Genomic DNA, 15,186 nt, shown 5'->3' on the forward strand with positions numbered 1-15,186 from the left:
GTGGGATTATGTGTGGTAATTAGGTAAGGGGGCGGGATCATGTGTGGTGATCTGTTGGGGGCGGGATTATGTGTGGTGATGTGTTGGGGGGTGGGATTATGTGGTGATGTGGTGGGGGGTGGGATTATGTGTGGTGATGTGGTGGGGGGGCGGGATTATGTCTGGTGATGTGGAGGGGGGGCGGGATTATGTCTGGTGATGTGGAGGGGAGGCGGGATTATGTATGGTAATGTAGTGGGGGGCAGGATTTTGTGTGGTAATGGGTTGGGGGGCGGGATTATGTGTGGTGATGTGGGGGGGTGAGATTATGTGTGGTGATGTGGTTGGGGGCGGGATTATGTGTGGTGATGTGGTGGGGGGGCGGGATTATGTGGTGATGTGGTGGGGGGCGGGATTATGTGTGTTGATGTGGTTGGGGGTGGGATTATGTGTGATGATGTGGTGGAGGGGCCGGATTATGTGTGGTGGTGTTGTGGGGGGCGGGATTATGTGTAATGATGTGATGGGGGGTGGCATTATGTGTGGTGATGTGGTGGGGGGGCGGGATTATATGGTGATGTGGTGGGGGGGTGGGATTATGTGTGGTGATGTGGTGGGGGGGCGGGATTATGTGTGGTAATTGGGTAAGGGGGTGGGATCATGTGTGATGATGTGTTGGGGGGCGGGATTATGTGTGGTGATGTGTTGGGGGGTGGGATTATGTGGTGATGTGGTGGGGGGCGGGATTATGTGTGTTGATGTGGTGAAGGGGTGGGATTATGTGTGGTGATGTGGTGGGGGCGGGATTTTGTGTGGTGATGTGGTGGGGGATGAGGGGCGGGATTATGTGTGGTGATGTGGTGGGGGGGTGGGATTATGCGGTGATGTGGTAGGGGGGCGGGATTATGTGTGGTGATGTGGTGGGAGGGTGGGATTATGTGTAGTAATTAGGTAAGGGGGTGGGATCATGTGTGGTGATGTGTTGGGGGGCGGGATAATGTGTGGTGATGTGTTGGGGGGTGGGATTATGTGGTGATGTGGTGGGGGCGGGATTATGTGTGGTGATGTGGTGGGGGGCGGGATTATGTGTGGTGATGTGGTGGGGGGGCGAGATTATGTGTGGTGATGTGGTGTGGAGCGGGATTATGTGTTGTGATGTGTTGGGAGCGTGATTATATGTGGTGATGTGTTGGGGGGTGGGATTATGTGTGTTGATGTGGTGGGAGGCGGTATTATGTGGTGATGTGGTGGGGGCGGGATTATGTGTGGTGATGTGGTTGGGGGGTGGGATTATGTGTGGTGAATTGGTGGGGGGGCGGGATTATGTGTGGTGATATGGTGGGGGGCGGGATTTTGTGTGTTGATGTGGTGGGGGGGCGGGATTATGTGTGATGATGTGGTGGGGCGGGATTATGTGTGGTGATGTGGTGGGGGGGCGGTATTATGTGTGGTGATGTGGTGGGGGGCGGGATTGTGTGTGGTAATGTGGTGGGGGCGGGATTATGTCTGGTAATGTGGTGGGGGGCGGGATTATGTGTGGTAATGGGTTGGGGGGCGGGATTATGTGTGGTGATGTGGTGGGGGGCGGGATTATGTGTGGTGATGTGGTGGGGGGCGGGATTATGTGTGGTGATGTGGTCGGGGGGTGGGATTATGTGTGGTGATGTGATGGGAGGGCGGGATTATGTGGTGATGTGGTGGGGGGATTATGTGTGGTGATGTAGTTGGGGGTGGGATTATGTGTGGTGATTTGGAGGGGGCGGGATTATGTGTGGTGATGTGGTGGGGGGTGGGATTATGTGTGTTGATGTGGTGGGGGGGCGGGATTATGTGTGATGATGTGGGGGGCGGGATTATGTGTGGTGATGTGGTGGGGGGCGGTATTATGTGTGGCGATGTGGTGGGGGCGGGATTATGTGTGGTAATGTGGTGGGGGGAGGGATTATTTGTGGTGATGTGGTGGGGGGGCGTGATTATGTGTGGTAATGTGGTGGGGGGGCAGGATTATGTGTGGTGGTGGGGGGCAGGATTATGTGTGGTTATGTGGTGGAAGCGGGATTATGTGTGGTGATGTGGTTGGGGGCGGGATTATGTGTGGTGATGTGGTGGGGGGGCGGGATTGTGTGTGGTAATGTGGTGGGGGGCGGGATTGTGTGTGGTAATGTGGTGGGGGGCGGGATTGTGTGTGGTAATGTGGTGTGGGGGCAGGATTATGTGTGGTTATGTGGTGGGGGGCAGAGCTACTGTGCATGGGGCGGGATTATGTGTGGTGATGTGGTGGGGGGCAGGATTATGTGTGGTGATGTGGTGGGGAGCGGGATTGTGTGTGTAATGTGGTGGGGGGCGGGATTATGTGTGGTAATGTGGTGGGGGGCGGGATTGTGTGTGGTAATGGGGTGGGGGGCGGGATTGTGTGTGGTAATGGGGTGGGGGGGGGGGTATTTTGTGTGGTAATGGGGTGGGGGTGGGATTGTGTGTGGTTATGTGGTGGGGGCGGGATTGTGTGTGGTAATGGGGTGGGGGGCGGGATTATGTGAGGTGATGTGGGGGGCGGAGCTACTGTGCAGGGGCAGGATTAGTGGGTAATCACGATGCCTCTTATATATATAGATATGTAATATACATCCAAAATTATCAATATAAAGGTATAATACACAATAGTGAGGATATAATTAATATTAAGTTCTATGGTAATGGATACAATAATGACAAAGACAGTCCAGCCAGTATGATAACAATAATATACCTATATGTTGCTCTTTGAACACAAACAGTCCAGCGTGTAATATTAGTTGTAACCAATGAGTATGACATCTATCAGCCTGATGTTAATCACAAATATCGCTGATATTTTGTCTCCAGAGCGCCATTCATTACCTTATTAATGCAAGTGGGGCAATAGTGTGTCAGATAGTGCTGGTCAAGGACGTTCGTCACGGAGCTGTGCTCTCCCTCCCACACGACAGGCACCGTTTCGCTGCTTGCTTCTTCCGGGGGCGTGTGCAGTGGGGGGTGCCGGCATATTCAAATAAGAGGGTGCCTCGGATGTGTTTGAATGAAAGGATACTCTGGATTCTAAGAAGGTTCAAGAGAGGACCTTCTACAATTTGTTTTTTTTTATGGATTTGGTCATGAGGAGAGATCTTGGGAACCTGCGGAAAACATCAGCACCACGGCCATTCTTGAGAGGTTTCTCTGTTGATCTGGCCAAAAAAGGAAGTGGTGGAAGGGGGGGCAACGTCGCAATGGTAACCCACAGGCTTCTCAGTGCAGTCCTACTCAGTGCATTCACAATGCTGCTCCTCCCAGTATCAGGACATCGCACTGAATTGCCTCTTACAGCACTCCCAGCTGTTATGACTGTATAAGCACACTCACACAGGTAATGCGCGAACCAGGAGAGACAAACAGGTCCCTGTTCAGACTAGGACAGCACCTAATCTGACCTTGATATGTCCCTGCCTAACCACGGAAGATATGCATTAGTGTCCCCACTCAACGTCGACATACACTGAATGTCTTTAACTGCACCCTCTCTATAAAAAATATGCAACTCTAAACAATAATAACTATAGATGAAATACACAAAAATCTGAGGATGAAGGACAGGCCTATGAACGTGTTCACACAGACACACAGGAAAGAAGGAAAAAATAAGAAGAACCCCACAACAACCGAATTGTGTGGAAAACCTTCCAGACCCCAAATGTAAAAGAAAGAAAGGATACTGGGGAGGAAGACACACAAACCAAACATAGGGAAAGCAACATGGATTAGCCAGGTCAAATAGTCCCTAGCTCAGGAGCTGGATCTCCGTACAACTTGAGTATTAATAGCCCCTCCCAAGAAGTGATATGACAGAGCAAATAGGCAAATTTTGCTTTCAAACCTGGTTAACTCCTTTAAGCTGAAAACTGACATTTCTCAGTGGGCCATATGGCTTGATTCTTTTGGTTAGATTAGGGAACAACTACAAGGAATAATAATATTGATTATTACAGTCTGATTTTGGATTTCATGTTCACAATTTGTCTTCAGATAAGTGCAGATACAGTGCCTACAAGTAGTATTCAACCCCGTGCAGATTTAGCAGGTTTACACATTTGGAATTAACTTGGCATTGTGACATTTGGACTGTAGATCAGCCTGGAAGTGTGAAATGCACTGCAGCAAAAAAGAATGTTATTTCTTTGTTTATTTTTTTTTTAAATTGGGAAAAGTCTTTTCAGAGGGTCATTTATTATTCAACCCCTCAACCCACCAGAATTCTGTTTGGTTCCCCTAAAGTATTAAGAAGTAGTTCAGGCACAAAGAACAATGAGCTTCACATGTTTGGATTAATTATCTCTTTTTCCAGCCTTTTCTGACTATTTAAGACCCTCCCCAAACTTGTGAACAGCACTCAAACATGGTCAACATGGGAAAGACAAAGGAGCATTCCAAGGCCATCAGAGACAAGATCGTGGAGGGTCACAAGGCTGGCAAGGGGTACAAAACCCTTTCCAAGGAGTTGGGCCTACCAGTCTCCACTGTAGGGAGCATCATCCGGAAGTGGAAGGCTTATGGAACTACTGTTAGCCTTCCACGGCCTGGACAGCCTTTGAAAGTTTCCTCCCGTGCCGAGGCCAGGCTTGTCCGAAGAGTCAAGGCTAACCCAAGAACAACAAGGAAGGAGCTCCGGGAAGATCTCATGGCAGTGGGGACATTGGTTTCAGTCAATACCATAAGTAACGTACTCCACCGCAATGGTCTCCATTCCAGACGAGCCCGTAAGGTACCTTTACTTTCAAAGCGTCATGTCAAGGCTCGTCTACAGTTTGCTCATGATCACTTGGAGGACTCTGAGACTGACTGGTTCAAGGTTCTCTGGTCTGATGAGACAAAGATCGAGATCTTTGGTGCCAACCACACACGTGACGTTTGGAGACTGGATGGCACTGCATACGACCCCAAGAATACCATCCCTACAGTCAAGCATGGTGGTGGCAGCATCATGCTGTGGGGCTGTTTCTCAGCCAAGGGGCCTGGCCATCTGGTCCGCATCCATGGGAAGATGGATAGCACGGCCTACCTGGAGATTTTGGCCAAGAACCTCCTCTCCTCCATCAAGGATCTTAAGATGGGTCCTCATTTCATCTTCCAACAAGACAACGACCCAAAGCACACAGCCAAGAAAACCAAGGCCTGGTTCAAGAGGCAAAAAATCAAGGTGTTGCAGTGGCCTAGTCAGTCTCCTGACCTTAACCCAATTGAAAACTTGTAGAAGGAGCTCAAGATTAAAGTCCACATGAGACACCCAAAGAACCTAGATAACTTGGAGAAGATCTGCATGGAGGAGTGGGCCAAGATAACTACAGAGACCTGTGCCGGCCTGATCAGGTCTTATAAAAGACGATTATTAGCTGTAATTGCAAACAAAGGTTATTCCACAAAATATTAAACCTAGGGGTTGAATAATAATTGACCTACACTTTTTTGTTTAAAATTTATAAAAATTTAACTGAGCAACAAAACTTTTTGGTTTGTAAGATTTATGCATCTGTTAATAAATCCTGCTCTTGTTTGAAGTTTGAAGGCTCTAACTTATTTGCATCTTATTAAACCTGCTAAATCTGCAGAGGGTTGAATACTACTTGTAGGCACTGTAGGTGGGAGAGATTGTGAGCAGGTTGTGGGATGCAGTGACGGACAGGAGGCAGAGCAAGGGTTAACAATTTTACTTGAACAGGGAGATATTTAACGCAGGGAGGCAAACAGTTTAAACAGGGAAATAAACAGTTAAATGGCAGAATGAATGGTTCAATGGCAAAAGGATATGCAGTGTTGAAAAACAGTAGATTCAGTAAGGGCAATTCCTTAGTACACTTATCGTGTCAGAAGTTTCACCGACTCTAATTGCTGCTTGTAAGTCAGTATCACCGACAACAGCTGGTACGGTGCTTGTAAAAGAAGGTTCCGTTAGTAATGATCGTCAGTCTTCCAGTGGCAGTGGTCGGTGTCCTGTACCTTCGACTGGGCCCCTAGTCCATAAGTGGCTTCGGCCAACACAGGCAAGGCCGCAATGCTGTCAGGGTCCTGGTCGAACAGTGTGGCAACACCTGGCAATGTGGGCAGCAATAAACAGTCCTGCATCCTATCTCTCTCTGGTAGCACACATGCAGTACTCACTCGCCCGTTACATTCAACACCTCACTTCATGGTGACCATCAGGCACCCTGCACATCTCTCCTGGCAATCTCTATCAGCGGTGGTGGTGCTTGGGCATGGGCCACAGTCCTGTACAAGCCCAAAGTGGCTCAGCAAATATATACTGGCAAAGTCAGGGTGAAAGTGTCTGTCTAGCTCCCAGTCACTCTTATGTGGCACATGCGCTGTACTCACGGACATGGACCATATGGCACCATGTTCTCTGGCAGTCAACGGGCTGACACTACACGGGCTCAGGACACTGGCCTGCATACTGATGGAGCACTCTTTCCCCTGGCTGCTGCTGAACTCACTGCTACCCTGAGCACAGCAGTCTCTTTCTCTCTGGGTTGCTGCCACACTCCCGGCTTTTCTGTTTCTCTGGTGCGATCCTGTTGCAGTCAATGGGGCTGCTGCAGCACTGGCACTCTGTGGGGGAATGGGAAGCAGAGTGCGCCGCTCACCTCTCTGCACACTGCCCTGGGTTGGCTCCAAACTGATCTGCTGCGTGCACTTTTTCCTTTTATCTCCCTGCCCCCCTGGGACAGAAAGAAGGTCCCACTCCCTATTGCTTCCCCCCGGGAACAGGAGATGCAGTCTCGACAGTTCTCACCCCGGCAAGCAGGTACCCGCGGTGCTGTCACCCCCTTACAAGTTTGTGGGGGCTTCTAGAGAAGCATTCTTTATACATCTGGATACTTATTGCACCATTTGCCCATCAGAAACACATTTTGTGACACTTATTTCACCTGGTACAAAATCTCCAGGATAATGTAAGTTCTCTATGATCAGAATAATAAATTACAAATTGCCTCATAATTTTTTTTTTTCCACAGTTGATGAAGAGCTTGCTCAAATCTGTGCCCCAAGAGAGTCTCTGCGGGATTACTACCTTCAGAACAAGTGGCTAAAGTCATCCAAGAGCCAACGTCTCAAGAAGACTTCTTAATCCAGATTTTACTTCATACAGAAGTAACAGCGCATATAATGTAAAGCTATAAACACATCACAAATCACTGGGGAAAAAAAGAAGTATCTAAAAATGACTGCTCAGAGCAAAAAGGGAAAGTAAAAGGTGTTGCCAATTAGGATGCCTTTCCTGGAAAAACACTGATCACATGAGACTTGAAAGCTGGATCTGTCTGAAACAGAACACATGGTGATTTTCCTGAGGTTTCCAGCGATGCCTGTGGACCAGGACATGCTGAAGTCATTTGGAATGTGCTTCTTTGCTTGTTATGCTGCTAGAAAATTGCACATATATGCAGTTACATAAGAGTATCCATAGCTGGAAGACAGGAACAAAACAAAGCTATTATAAGCTACAGCCTCAGTCTAAGGACAGCATCAAGGTTTTTTTACTTTTAGTAATAGTTTACAGTGATCGTCATGTATTTTTCCAGCCTTCTTATGCTGGTAAAGCAGACCGATGGATTTCATGACACACTTACCTATTTCAGTTCTAACAGTATTATTCTAGGATCACTTCATAAAAGCAATACGTGGGAGGAAAAACACTGATCTGGCATGTGGGTGTCACAAGCACTAACCTGGCAAATATGAAATATAGCATTATGACTACTTTTAGGCCACGTTCATACATTCGGTATTTGGTCAGTATTTTACATTAGCATTTGTAAGTCAAAACAAGGAGTGGGTGAAAAATGCAGAATTGGTGAGGTGTTTCTATTAATGTTCATACTCATTTGTGAGGAAAGCGGACGAATGCAATTCAATAAAAAATTGGATTGCACTCTGACCAATGTTAATCTATGAGTCCTTGCTCATCTGCGATTTTTTTTCTCAGCTCAGATCGAGATGAGAAACAAATCGCAGCTTGCCAAAGCAAGTCAATCGGTATGATAAAAAACCATGCCCTTTGAAAAGTCGGCAATTCATCTGCTGCATTGAGTAAAATCACAGTGTGACCTCACAAAATAGAATAGATAGAATACATATATACACATAGAATAGATGGCTATAAAGATGCCAGTGACATATATATTTATAACAGTGCTTCTGTAACTTACTGTACATGTATTTTATTACTTACTAAATTATTTTCTGAAAAAATTGCATGGGGTCCCTCAACATTTTATTAACAACCAGAGGGAAAGCGGACAGCTGAGGGCAGATGTTTATAGCTTGGGAAGGGAGTAATATCCATGGAACTTCCCAGGCTACTAATATCAGTTCACAAAAAATGACGTAGGGTCCCACTATAATTAATCACCAGCAAAGGCTAGGCAGACAGCTGTGGGCTGATATTAATAGCCTAGGAAGGGGCAATGGATATTGGCCCCTGCCCAGACTAAAAACATCTGCTTTTAGCCTCCTCAGAAAAGACATATCCATAAAATTCTGGCACTTGGCATCGCTCTTCCCACTAGCCCTGGTGCGGTGGTTAGTGGGGAAATAGTTGGGAGGGTTGATGTCAACTTTGTATTGTCAGGTGACATCAAGCCCAGAGGTTAGTAATGGAGAGGCATTTTTATATCTAACAGGTGACATGGTCTAACGAAAAGGGATAGTGCAGAGATGCTCTACATTTATCATCAAGCATAAGCTTGAAAGATCTAGCACATTTTAGGGCTTTTTTTTATCTAACTGGCCTATTCATCTACACATGTTTTGAGGTGTGAAACTTTTTGAAATATTGCAAAATGATCGTAAACCATGCAGTTGCAGTTTGGCATTTTTATACCAGTTACAGCAACTTTTTGAAAAGTGGTTGTAGCTCATCCGGGAAGGGGGCATGGTTGAGCACTCACGACAAATTTGTCACAATTTTAGTCAAATTACACACCAGAGGGACTGGAGTACATTTCTTGTGGTAGCGCAAGACTGCTAAAAGATGTGCAAAATTCATTAAGATGTAAATTAATTTTTCTTAATAAGCACACTTTATCATGAATGGCATTTTGAGGGCAAGTATTAAACAGAATTTTTAAATTTGCATCTTTTGCTTATAATGATGGATCAGTTTGGTTTCATTGTGATAACCATTATGTTAAGATCTTATTGAATCTGCGAAGCAGGTATTTTTTGCAGATGTGAACATAGTAAAATACAGAGCTTCTCCACCCTTTTTGTTTTGAGGGTAGTCTGAACACTTGGACCATCACCAATCAACTTTTGCCACAGTGTGAGATCCTCATAGCAACTTTCCGATTTCGTCCTAAATAAGGGTGCAGACTAGTAGACAATCCTACTACATAATATCCATATTTTATAATACATCATATTGACAAGGTTTGTTGTGATATAAATTCAATGCACCAAAGCAGAGGTGCCATCCGTTTGCAAATTCCTGAATAGTCTTTATAAATAGAGAACTTGCCAAATTTTGTTTCACAGATCCCATCTGTACATACACTCTTTATAGTTGTATATTCTAAAAATCTTTACCAACAAGGTAACATTTTATCTCTTAATGGCTGCTATTAGAATCAATAACCAGTACACAGGTAAAGGTGCTTACCTGTCGCAGCCTCCAAACAAATGCACTATCAAGGTGCAGCGGACCCAAGTTAAAATGGCAACTACACAGGTGCAATAATACAGATGAGGAAGTCAGCCTACAATCAGGGATTGGCCGCTTGGCACACCAGTGCAGACAATTAAACTGTATGTGGCATGTTGTAGGCTGGCTGCCTCATCAATATTATTGCACCTGTGTAGTTGCCATCTTAACTTGGGCCCGCTGCACCTTGATAGTGCATTTGTTTGGAGGCCGCGACAGGTAAGCATCTTTACCTGTGTACTGTTTTTTTTTCTAGAAGTTAGTGGAGGTTTTTTCCTTTTATGGTGTTTTTTGTTTAGAGTAGGACCGGCAAGATACAAGGACCCTTGACGCGGGTTGCCAGCTTAAGTATTGTGGCCATAATATAAACCAATACCTTGCATACATTATTATGTTTTTGTGCATTTTATATCTTTCAGGGTGCAGTTGGACCCTAGTTGGCTCTGTATACTGTGGCCGCTGTTCAAACAGGATGCATTAGTCAGCACTGATTAAGCCCGCCATATGGCGTCACTAATAGGCTTTGAGTCAGATGCTCTGCATTTCTGTGTGAACATGCCACATACAGTTTATTTGTCTGCACTGGTGTGCCAAGCGGCCAATGCCTAATTGTAGGCTGGCTGCCTCATCGGTATTATTGCACCTGTGTAGTTGCTTTTTAACTTGTTCCGCTGCACCTTGATAGTGCATTTGTTTGGAGGCCGGGACAGGTAACCACCTTTACCTGTGTACTGTTGTTTTTTTCTAGAAGTTAGTGGAGGTTTTTTCCTCTTATGGTGTTTTTTGCTATTAGGATCAGGCTGTTTGGTGTTCTGACCTATTTTTTTATATTTTAACTGTGTAGTGAGTTTTATCAGGGGGTTATAGTGGTGCAAGGGGATACGAAAACATAATGTTTATGTTGATGATGGGAAAATGTTTGGAAGGTAACATAGCGGTGAAATTCTGTTCAATTTTTCAAAAGCTGAAATATCTGTGTGTGTTTTTCTGCAATTTAGATATCCAGAATAAAGTATATAAAGAGAAAAAAATCTTCCTTGTTATTCAGTTATAAACTTTTGATTTGATATACACAATTTAACAACTGTATACAGTAGTATTGATGGGGCACATGGTTACATGAAGGACAATTGTCGGAAAACATAGTTATAAGTCTGATATATTTACAAAGTAAGTACTCCACCACCTCTTGTCATCCTGCAACTCTCATTAGTGACTGAAGGGCTCTTGTATATATCCACCACCCCAACTGTTATGACCCCAATGGCGAGGGTCTCAGAGGAACGTGGAAGTCTGCAGAATACAAAAATCCAGCTCATAGGGCAGTGGTAACTGGGTTGACCATATATCTACTCCTAACGCCAACACTAGAAGTAGCCGGGGATCATTCCTACGTTGATTCTAGATGACACGCGCCAGCCGGAGAATCTAGCTACCCCTAGTAGAGGAAAACAAAGACCTTTCTTGCCTCCAGAGAAGGGGACCCCAAAGCTGGATAGAAGCCCCCCACAAATAATGACGGTGAGGTAAGAGGAAATGACAAACACAGAAATGAACCAGGTTTAGCACAGAGAGGCCCGCTTACTGATAGCAGAATAAAGAAAGGTAACTTATATGGTCAACAAAAACCCTATCAAAATCCACACTGGAAATTCAAGAACCCCCGAACCGTCTAACGGTCCGGGGGGAGAACACCAGCCCCCTAGAGCTTCCAGCAAAGGTCAGGATATAGATTTGGAACAAGCTGGACAAAAATACAAAACCAAAACAAATAGCAAAAAGCAAAAGGCAGACTTAGCTGATATAACTGGAACCAGGATCAGTAGACAAGAGCACAGCAGACTAGCTCTGATAACTACGTTGCCAGGCATTGAACTGAAGGTCCAGGGAGCTTATATAGCAACACCCCTAACTAACGACCCAGGTGCGGATAAAAGGAAAGACAGAAAAACCAGAGTCAAAAAACTAGTAACCACTAGAGGGAGCAAAAAGCAAATTCACAACAGTACCCCCCCCCTTAGTGAGGGGTCACCGAACCCTCACCACGACCACCAGGGCGATCAGGATGAGCGGCATGAAAGGCACGAACTAAATCGGCCGCATGAACATCAGAGGCGACCACCCAGGAATTATCCTCCTGACCATAGCCCTTCCACTTGACCAGGTACTGAAGCCTCCGCCTGGAGAGGCGAGAATCCAAGATCTTCTCCACCACGTACTCCAACTCGCCCTCAACCAACACCGGAGCAGGAGGCTCAGCAGAAGGAACTACAGGCACAATGTACCGCCGCAACAAGGACCTATGAAATACATTGTGAATAGCAAACGACACAGGAAGATCCAGACGAAAAGATACAGGATTAAGGATTTCCAATATCTTGTAAGGCCCAATAAAACGAGGTTTAAATTTGGGAGAGGAGACCTTCATAGGAACAAAGCGGGAAGAAAGCCACACCAAATCCCCAACGCGTAGTCGGGGACCCACACCGCGGCGGCGGTTGGCAAAGCGCTGAGCCTTCTCCTGTGACAACTTCAAGTTGTCCACCACATGATTCCAGATCTGCTGCAACCTATCCACCACAGAATCCACCCCAGGACAGTCAGAAGGCTCCACATGACCCGAAGAAAAGCGAGGATGGAAACCAGAGTTGCAGAAAAAAGGCGAAACCAAGGTGGCGGAACTAGCCCGATTATTAAGGGCAAACTCAGCCAACGGCAAGAATGTCACCCAATCGTCCTGATCAGCAGAGACAAAACACCTCAAATAAGCCTCCAAAGTCTGATTGGTTCGCTCCGTCTGTCCATTAGTCTGAGGATGGAAAGCAGACGAAAACGACAAATCAATGCCCATCCTACTACAAAAGGATCGCCAGAACCTGGAAACGAACTGGGATCCTCTGTCTGACACAATATTCTCAGGGATGCCGTGCAAACGAACCACGTTCTGGAAAAACACAGGAACCAGATCGGAAGAGGAAGGCAGCTTAGGCAAAGGAACCAAATGGACCATCTTGGAGAAGCGATCACATATCACCCAGATAACGGACATGCCCTGAGATAGCGGAAGATCAGAAATGAAATCCATGGAGATATGTGTCCAAGGTCTCTTCGGGACAGGCAAGGGCAAGAGCAAACCGCTGGCACGAGAACAGCAAGGCTTAGCTCGAGCACAAGTCCCACAGGACTGCACAAATGACCGCACATCTCTTGACAAGGAAGGCCACCAAAAGGACCTGGCCACCAGATCTCTGGTGCCAAAAATTCCCGGGTGACCTGCCAACACCGAGGAATGAACCTCGGAAATGACTCTGCTGGTCCACTTATCCGGAACAAACAGTCTGTCAGGTGGACAAGACTCAGGCCTATCAGCCTGAAATCTCTGCAACACACGTCGCAGATCCGGAGAAATAGCTGACAAGATAACTCCATCTTTAAGAATACCAACAGGATCAGCGACTCCAGGAGCATCAGGCACAAAGCTCCTAGAAAGAGCATCGGCCTTCACATTCTTTGAACCTGGTAAATACGAGACAACAAAATCAAAGCGGGAGAAAAACAATGACCAGCGGGCCTGTCTCGGATTAAGGCGTTTAGCAGACTCGAGATACATCAGATTTTTGTGATCAGTCAAGACCACCACACGATGCTTAGCACCCTCGAGCCAATGACGCCACTCCTCAAATGCCCATTTCATGGCCAACAACTCCCGATTGCCCACATCATAATTTCGCTCGGCAGGCGAAAACTTCCTAGAGAAAAAGGCACAAGGTTTCAAAACAGAGCAACCAGGGCCTCTCTGCGACAAAACGGCCCCTGCCCCAATCTCCGAAGCATCCACCTCAACCTGAAAGGGAAGTGAGACGTCAGGCTGGCACAAAACAGGCGCCGAAGTAAACCGGCGTTTCAACTCCTGGAAAGCCTCCACGGCAGCAGGAGCCCAGTTAGCTACATCGGAGCCCTTCTTGGTCATATCCGTCAAAGGTTTCACAATGCTAGAAAAATTAGCGATAAAACGACGGTAGAAGTTAGCGAAGCCCAAGAACTTCTGAAGACTCTTAACTGACGAGGGCTGAGTCCAATCAAGAATAGCTCGGACCTTGACTGGGTCCATCTCCACAGCAGAAGGGGAAAAAATGAACCCCAAAAAGGGAACCTTCTGTACACCAAAGAGACACTTTGAGCCCTTGACAAACAAAGAATTTTCACGCAAAATTTTAAAGACCAACCTGACCTGCTCCACATGCGAATCCCAATTATCAGAAAAAACCAAAATATCATCCAGATAAACAATCAAAAATTTATCCAGATACTTCCGGAAAATGTCATGCATAAAGGACTGAAAAACTGAAGGCGCATTGGAGAGCCCAAAAGGCATCACCAAGTACTCAAAATGACCTTCGGGCGTATTGAATGCGGTTTTCCATTCATCACCTTGCTTAATGCGCACAAGGTTGTACGCACCACGAAGGTCTATCTTGGTGAACCACTTGGCACCCTTAATCCGGGCAAACAAGTCAGACAACAGCGGTAAAGGATACTGAAATTTGACAGTGATCTTATTTAAAAGCCGATAATCAATACAAGGTCTCAAAGATCCGTCCTTTTTTGCCACAAAAAAGAATCCCGCACCAAGAGGGGAAGAAGACGGACGAATATGTCCTTTTTCCAGAGACTCCTTGATATATGAACGCATAGCGGTATGTTCAGGTACCGACAGATTAAACAGTCTTCCCTTAGGAAATTTACTGCCTGGGATCAAATCTATAGCACAGTCACAGTCCCTATGAGGAGGCAGTGCACTGGACTCAGACTCACTGAAGACATCCTGATAATCAGACAAATACTCCGGAACTTCCGAAGGCGTAGAAGAAGCAATAGACACAGGCAGGGAATCCTCATGAATACCACGACAGCCCCAACTTGAGACTGACATAGCCTTCCAGTCCAGGACTGGATTATGGGTCTGTAACCATGGCAGCCCTAAAACGACCAAATCATGCATTTTATGTAAAACCAGGAAACGTATCACCTCGCGGTGTTCAGGAGTCATGCACATGGTAACCTGAGTCCAATACTGCGGTTTATTTGCTGCCAATGGTGTAGCATCAATACCCCTAAGAGGAATAGGATTTTCTAATGGTTCAAGAGTAAATCCACAGCGCTTAGCAAATGAGAGATCCATGAGACTCAGGGCAGCACCTGAATCTACAAACGCCATGACAGGATAAGATGACAGTGAGCAAATCAAAGTTACAGACAGACTAAATTTAGGTTGCAAATTACCAACGGTGACAGGACTAACAACCTTAGCTATACGTTTAGAGCATGCTGAGATAACATGTGTAGAATCACCACAGTAGTAGCACAAGCCATTTCGGCGTCTATGAATTTTCCGCTCATTTCTAGTCAGGATTCTATCACATTGCATTAAATCAGGTGTCTGTTCAGACAACACCATGAGGGAATTTGCGGTTTTTCTATCACATTGCACCGAATTA

At 46.1% G+C, this 15,186-nt stretch overlaps 1 protein-coding gene across 1 annotated transcript in view; it reads left to right on the forward strand.

Moving 5' to 3' along the window:
- Window positions 1-9,793, forward strand: part of SMLR1 (small leucine rich protein 1) — a 46,810-nt gene extending 37,017 nt beyond the window's left edge. The window contains exon 2 of the mRNA XM_077289382.1: window positions 7,002-9,793. Coding sequence (XP_077145497.1) covers window positions 7,002-7,114 — 113 coding nt within the window. The 3' untranslated portion in view covers window positions 7,115-9,793. The remainder of the gene's footprint in view (window positions 1-7,001) is intronic.
- The last annotated feature ends 5,393 nt before the right edge of the window (window positions 9,794-15,186 follow it).

Source organism: Ranitomeya variabilis, chromosome 2 (assembly GCF_051348905.1).
Source record: "Ranitomeya variabilis isolate aRanVar5 chromosome 2, aRanVar5.hap1, whole genome shotgun sequence".
Lineage (NCBI taxonomy): Eukaryota > Metazoa > Chordata > Amphibia > Anura > Dendrobatidae > Ranitomeya > Ranitomeya variabilis.